This window comes from Montipora foliosa, chromosome 5 (genome assembly GCF_036669935.1).
Source record: "Montipora foliosa isolate CH-2021 chromosome 5, ASM3666993v2, whole genome shotgun sequence".
Taxonomy (NCBI): Eukaryota; Metazoa; Cnidaria; class Anthozoa; order Scleractinia; family Acroporidae; genus Montipora; species Montipora foliosa.
Genome location: NC_090873.1, coordinates 18,618,751 through 18,626,516, shown reverse-complemented (window position 1 = coordinate 18,626,516; position 7,766 = coordinate 18,618,751). Strand labels below are relative to the sequence as shown.

General features: G+C 39.4%; 1 protein-coding gene across 2 annotated transcripts in view; it reads right to left on the bottom strand.

Annotated features, from left to right (window-relative positions):
* Nucleotides 1-6,343: 6,343 nt before the first annotated feature.
* Nucleotides 6,344-7,766, bottom strand: part of LOC138003715 (UDP-N-acetylglucosamine transporter TMEM241 homolog) — a 67,024-nt gene continuing 65,601 nt past the window's right edge. Inside the window, exon 11 of one of the 2 annotated variants that reach the window (XM_068849920.1) lies at nucleotides 6,344-7,669. In XM_068849920.1, the coding sequence (XP_068706021.1) occupies nucleotides 7,570-7,669 (100 nt within the window). In that variant the 3' untranslated portion in view covers nucleotides 6,344-7,569. The remainder of the gene's footprint in view (nucleotides 7,670-7,766) is intronic. The other variant, XM_068849921.1, reaches the window with a different exon arrangement.

The following is a 7,766-nucleotide window of genomic DNA, read 5'->3' as shown; positions in this document are numbered from 1 at the left end:
AAAATGTACAAACAACGGCCCGCATTTTCCACCCCCACGTCCGGCGTCAAGAAATTATGCATTCACGTTGCGGAAAATCCACAAATAAACCGTAAACCAGCACTATTGCTACAAAACAGACTGAACAGACAAAAGCAAATAAAGAACTTCAAAACTATTGCCCAGTATTAATCACCTAAACGCGTCGAAGTCGTTATCAGATTTAATCTCTTCATGAAAAACGGAATGATGCTGATCTGTTGGAAAAACGCAGCATAACAATTCATTTCATGAGTTTTACGTCCTTTAAATCAGTATACCCCAAACGGCAACCTCGCGTTGTCGCTGCATGCTTCACGGTCACACGTTTCATAAAAACCCCCAATAAAGTATATATTTTCTGGAAGCTTAGGAATTGTAGATTCCGATTATTAGTTGATTTAAGGCAAGAAATAAAAACCTTTCCTAAAATAGCCCTCATTTTTAAAAAGTATATAGTTTCACAAGTTGAGTTCGTTTCCGGTCAGAATTTAACCGGAAACTACGTTTTCTTCACACCTTGATCTAAGAAACAAAATTTTGATTAATTGTCTGGTTTGTTTTATTTGTTTTTTTTTTTTTTTTCGCTGTTAAACTTTCAGTTTTTATAAGACACGCAGTAGCTTTTCTTAAATACTCATCACTTTCGAAGGAGGCAACAAATAAAAACTGCCCGACACGGGTTTATTGCCACATTATCGGGCAACATTCTTGCCAAATTTCAGTGAAAAAGGATGAAAACTCGCTGTAAAAGTGCGCCTCATTCGATGTAATTTGCATTTGAGTGTTGAGAAATGGTCATTTGTGGACAGCTTCTAATTAGAGAATTTATTGATAGAGTCATTTTTCCTTTCTAACTTTGTCTAGAAGAAACCTTTTTTCGCAAACTTTTTGTTATTAAAAAAACTCTATGAGGTGTACCTGGAAATATCAAAAACTAAAATGGCAAAATTATCAATTTTGGGGTATACCGATACCTTACAACATCACTCTCACGGGACCAAACACAATAACAAACCTCCAACACAGTTTTGCCAAATTCATTTCCCTGCCACAATTGTAAGCTCACAGCCGCCGTACTTTTTACTATCCTGTGTCTTTAAAATGTTTAATTTGTGTTTCACCTCAGAGGCTAGCGCTTCAATATTACGCGACGATCGCAAACGAGTAACAAATATGAATAACGAAACAACTGTCTCCCGGTGGATTGATATCACCACCTCAAATGACTTCTCGTCCCGAAGTACACGGGTCGTCACGACCCGTCAACATTTTCAGCCGGCCTCAAAGCCTCCAGTGTCTTCACAAATACACGATTTTTTTCTAAGTCTCTCACCACCTGACATTTCCAAAAGTCGGGTCGACTTTTCACATGACGGCTCGTCACGAACTAGACGGGTCGTCACGACCCGTCAACATTTTCAGCCGGCCTCACCGCCTCCAGTGTCTTCACAAATACATGTTTTTTTCTGAGTCTCTCACCACCTGACATTTCCAAAGGTCGGGTCGACCTTTCATATGACGGCTCGTCACGAACTAGACGGGTCGTCACGACCCGTCAACATTTTCAGCCGGCCTCACCTCCTCCAGTATCTTCACAAATACACGATTTTTTTCTAAGTCTCTCACCACCTGACATTTCCAAAAGTCGGGTCGACTTTTCACATGACGGCTCGTCATGGACTAGACGGGTCGTCACGAACCGTCACCATTTTCAGAAAGTTCCTCGCACCTTCTTCCTGTTACTTTACTTTCGCAAACACCACGACCCGACTTCCGCTTGACGGGTCGTCTTCACCAAAAAGTCGACCCGACTCAGTTCGTGTGTATTGGACAACCCTCGAAGTTGAAAGTATCCTGAATGGACGACCATTAACCGGCAACAGTGATGACCCGGCTGACATGGAACCCTTGACCCAAAATCATTTGCTTCTCATGCAGTCAAATTTGAATGTGCCACCTGGTGTATTCGTGAAGGGAGATCTCTATTGCCGAAATCGTTAGAAACAAGTGCAATATCTTGCTGACGTATTCTGGAAAAGATGGTTGTCGGAGTATTTGCCTTCCTTACAAGAACGCCAGAAGTGGTTAAGGCCACGTCGAAATTTTGTAGTCGGAGACCTGGTGCTTATCGCAGATGAAAGAGTTCACCGTGGACAATGGCCGTTAGGTCGCGTCGTTGAAGTTCACCCGGGAAGTGATGGCCTAACAAGATCCGTGAAGGTTGCGACAAGAACGACGGTCCTATCAAGACCAGTCACGAAGTTATGCTTACTAGAACAGGAACATTTATCTTAAGCGAAAGAGTTTTGAGCTTCAATTGAACAATGAACTGCTTGATAGCGTTAGCTCAACGAACCTTGAACTGCAATATACAGAATTGTAGCTGCAAGTGAAAATGCTTTAGTGAACTCTATTAGTTCAGGGGCCGGAATGTAGCAACTAGAATAGGAAATTTTTATGTGTTGATTGCGTTGTCCGTTGTCAGGTGTGTATTGCTGCGTGTATGTGTTGTAATTCTGTCTAGGTGTTAACTAGTATACCATAATTATTCTCTGTAGTCTTTTTTGCACGTTCGTTTGTAGGTATATAAGTTTGTTTCGGCGTTATTACGCATAATTTTCTCTTCCAAGTTCGGTCGTTACATTATCCCTCTAAAGTTCTAGATTTGCGTTAGTCTCTGTTTTCACCGTTCTCGGCAGTCTTCTGGCTTATCTCAATTCGCATCACAGTTTTTGAATCGCATGCAGTTGCAAGAATTAAATAGCGTATTCAAAAAGTGGTGTTTAAATGCGAGCAACAAGGATTTACGACCGTTCAGCTGATATGTATTTCACCTCGAAACTTGCAAGCATGCGGGAGTACGTCGTGTGCAAGTCAAACCCCCCTCTAAAAAAGTCATAAAATGTAAAAATGGATCCTTACCAAAAAGATGACATCACTGTAAGTCAAGCATTCGAAAATCAAATGACGTACTCCTACGTGAAAGTTCCTTAACCTTTATGGTTTTCGCCTGTCCTGATCAAGAACAACAGTAAAAGTATGTGGATGTGCACGTAACTTCAACGGCACTGCTTGTCTAAATCCAGTCCACATCAAAAAATTAGAATTCAAAAGCCTTTCTCATACGAAAGTGTTAAAGGAGTCAATGTCTTATCATTAAGTAGATCTTTGGTATACTTAACACCTTTTGATAAATAACGTTTATAAAACACACTTTTGCCTTCAATGTTAATTTCTCTGTTGTTCCATGTAATATATTTATATTCGGCATCGCAATCAACGAGATCTCGTAATTCCGACCACCATAATAGAAGCTCATAATAAAACTCAGGTAAAATATTTAAGTTATCAACAGCATAGTTACAATCAAAAATGAATAACCCCCATAACTGCTTAGGACACCAGTTATTCTTTTTAACCAACTTAACCTTAAGGCCTTGACCAAGTTTTCATAATCAACCACGTTGACACCACGAGAATCATAGGGCACATAGGTAGTGTCTAGTGACCTTATCTTTCCCATTCCATAGGAAGTGAAATACTTATCTATTAAATTCTTTTATAATCTCAGGAGGAGTAGTCAAAACAGAGTTAGGGTAAATCATTTTTGAAAGCAAGAACGCCTTGATAATTGATACTTTACCATGGACAGACAGCCCTCTGACTTTCCAAATATTAATTACATTTTCGATTTTCTTTAGTCTTTGTTTAAAATTATTTTCAACTAAAAGCTTAATGTCATACGTTAAATGAATTCCTAAAAATTTAACGGCAGGTTTGCCATTTGACTCCCAGCGGTTGATCTTGACAACTCCTAAGAGAACCAATCCACATTGCTTCAGTCTTTTTAACATTCAGTTTAAAACCAGAGGCCTTCTCAGACTCTTCAAGTAAGCTAAAAAGGGCATTAGCAGAGTTAAAAGAGTTAAAATAAGTATCGTATGGTCAGCAAACTGTAAGAGTTTAGTCTCCAAATTATTGATTTCAATTTCTTTGATGATTTGGCAATAGCCAAAATTTCAACTGCCGTTACAAACAGGTAAAGAGAGAGAGGGTCACCTTGTCTCACTCTGCGCTCCACATTAAAGTAGTGAGAACACAATCCATTATTTATGACACAGCTTTGAATATTTTTATACAAGATATTGACCCATCTTATAAAATCTGGTCCAAAGTTGAATAATTCTAGACATTTATTAAGAATGTCCCATTCTAAACTATCAAAAGCTTTCTCAAAGTCAATGAAAAAGAACATACCAGGTTTGTTCTTGTCTTTTGTATATTCCATTATATCGAGGATTGAGCGAATATTATCGCTAATACTTCTACCTGAGATGTATCCTGACTGATTCTCATGTATTAAATCCGGCACCACATGCTTCAATCTTTCAGCAATAACTTTATAGGCTACTTCATCTCTTAATAAAGAGCAGTTTAATTTCCAAAGTCCAGGGCCTTTAACACCATCACAGTTATTCCGGATTAGAATTGCAACCCCACGAGAATTATTAGCCCCATGCAAACAAAAGAAAGGAGCACCCCATTCCCTTTTCCACAATAACTCGTTATCCTTTGTGGAGTGCGTTTCCTGAAGAAAAACAACATCCACTTTTTGCTTTCTACACCAAGTAAATATTGTTTTTCTCTTGAGGAAGTTGCTGATCCCTCTTACATTTACAGAGATAAATTTATGCGCCACCGTATGTTACGGATAATAACACAAACCAAGAGCAATAAACTTAAGACAAACAAGGAAGATGGATCTAGAATATATTTTGTACACAGGAACTAAAGACACATTAATTATCGTGGATAAACAATTCAAAATTTTGGAAAACGAGGCGAAGAAAATTAGTCCACAAGAATTTGACTTAAAAATAGAGTGAACATTAGAAGATAGGACAACAAAAAATTTATAAATACATAGTTCACGCCTGTGCCTAGCACAAGCCGTCTGAACACTAGCAAATTCGTTACAGGGTGTTCACTGCAAAAAGCGCCGCTATTGTTGTGCTCCAACTCGAGTAAATTTATTAACAGTTATTCAACTGGTACAACCTTACCGTCTATGAAAAGCTTTCCTTTCGTAAATCGCACTTTCTTGCCATGGTCAAAGGTCTCTTTCATATTTGGGAGTGCCTTTTTTCCGAATTTCGAAATCATAAGGGGTAAAGTCTGACTCCTTTCAATGCTTGTTTACTATACTGATGTCACTCATGTCCGACCCTTATTTTGTCATCTTTTCTTTTAACCCTGGTTCAACTATTCTTGCTTTTCGTAATCTCTTTCCTGACCTAAGTCTTGCACCAGACATAAAGCCCCTATAATAACACATAAGGCTTAGTCAAATTCAAAAACAAGTTTTACTCAGCTGGAAGGCAAATCAACGCGTCTTCACTCCATCGTGTCCAGTCCCCTCCTCGTGGAGAATTGCAGGCAGGATGTTCCCATTACTGAACGCAAAGAATGCATATTCTCGGTTGGCATTGACCACGATGATCTGATATTCGTGAAGATTGGGTGCATCAGCCAAAGTTGCTAGTTCCTGGAGACCCATGGGACCTGGATGGAGTCAGCTTTCTTCTTGGCGGATCGGGCCGTCCCTTCCATCATCTCAGCCACACGCTCACCCATTATGGGATCTCCACCAAAAAATGCTAGTTCCTGGAGACCAATGGGACCTGGATGGATTCGGCTTTCTTCTTGGCGGATTGGGCCATCCCTTCCATCATCTTAGCCACACGCTCACCCATTATGGGATCTCCACCAAAAGGGAGCTAACCCCAGTCCACGAGTGGGGTCATCATCTTGGGGGTGGCTTTCTTCTTCTTTGCTTTCCTTTTGGGTACCGGCATCGTCTTTTTAGGGGTCACAAAACGAAAAGGTTTATTCACTTTAGGAAGTGGACCCGCAGCGGCTGGCATGGGTAAAGTATCCACCTCAGCTGTTGCTGCCAGTCGCTTCTTCTTTTTCATCAATTGCGTCAACCATTCTGTAATGGGCCTTGCGTAAACGAATCTCCTTCCACGCCCTTGTCCTCGTCAGCACCACCACCAGGATCTCCTCCAAAACCCACGGGACATCAAACAGCTTTGGTCCATTTATGCACTTTGCGCGACAAAGGCTTGACCAATGCCTCCTTCATTGCCGGTGGGATGTCCTCTGCCATGAGAAGGGCGGTTTCTCTGGCAGCCAGATGCACAGCTTTGGTCACTTGAGAATTATCGGTCAAACGTTCCTTGTACACTTGCCCCAAGTGACGGAGCTGTTCCGGATCCACCAACACACGTTTTTAAAACCCATTGTTCTATGAAGTACTCCATTAAGTTAAAAGCTTGGAATTTATTCACACATTGATGCTTATACATACTATTGTCACCGTCATCTTTATCTACGAGACTAATGCCTCTTTCCACTGTTGTTAAATTATAATTTAATAATAAAACAGAAAGGAATCCCATAACCTACTTCCAGGCTAATATAATTAAGAGAAATTCATGAGCAAAAACAATGGCTTTGCACTTGCGTGCGTAAGACTTTACTGTAGGTACAATAGAGAATGAGTAAAAGCTCCAATACAAATTTATTATTTCTCCTGGGAGACTTATGCTCATACAATTATTACAGAGAGAGCTGTAATGCTGAATGTATACAAACCGTTTTATGATAACTTACAGTAACAATTATTACAAATTTAAGTGTCCTATTGTCCATACAGTACATCTATTGTCATTCACCGTACTTCGTTACTGTTCGCAACACTTGGAAACTACGAAAAAGCGTTTTTTCAGAACTGTACTGTTAGTAGTTCCTTTCCTTTCAAATCCCTGATTCGAATGAAGTATGTAGTGTAACTGAGATGTACAGTGCTCAATGTATCTGAATACAGTCTATGAGTCAGTTTGGAAACACTGGGCCAATTTTTAGTTAATGAACATTTCAAAGTGTCAGTGGAGTCAAAAAAATGATGTCATTGTGGAGACCTCTATTATAAGGACATCTGACACTGGTCACTGGTCTAATACTGACACTGGTCTGTCCCTTTGGTGTCCGTATTAGAGAGGTTCGACTGTACATGAGAACCTGGGATGTGTATTTAAAATCTTGTGTCAATGTCTTCCATGTTATTTCTCTGCTCATTGAAACAAAACGTTTTAGAAATTTTAGAAAAAGAAAAAGCTCTCAAAACAGTCTGGAATTTTGCATCCAAAAATCTGTACTGCAATAAGAAAAAGATGATTCTGTTGCACTTGTGGTATGCCATACAGTACGTATGTAAAACAAAAAAAGCACAAAATTAAGAATACAACAATGAAAACCGTTAGTACAGATGCAGTTACAAAATGCGTCACCTGCATTGTACGAGGTGGTGCCCTTTTTAAATATCTGATGTCAATAAGGAAAATAAGTAACTTGTAGGTTGGTATCTAAAATATCTAATTAATGACTTAAAACACTAGTGAATCTCGGTATCATTCTTTCCATATCGTTGACAACTAATCACTGTTATTTAAAATGTTAAGTTGGAATTTTTTGACACCCTGCTGATTAAGTATCCTGAATTGGTACTTGACCCCACTTTCCCGATTCCTTCCAAGGATTGTCACTGAAAGAATGCAATACTCCACTGCAAAGAGCTACTGAAATACTGAAAAAAAAAAAAAAAGGAAAATACAAAATAAGGTGTAACCTGTCTCCTTGTACTCCCTGAAATGATCTAATACATTTGATACATTTGATGGCAC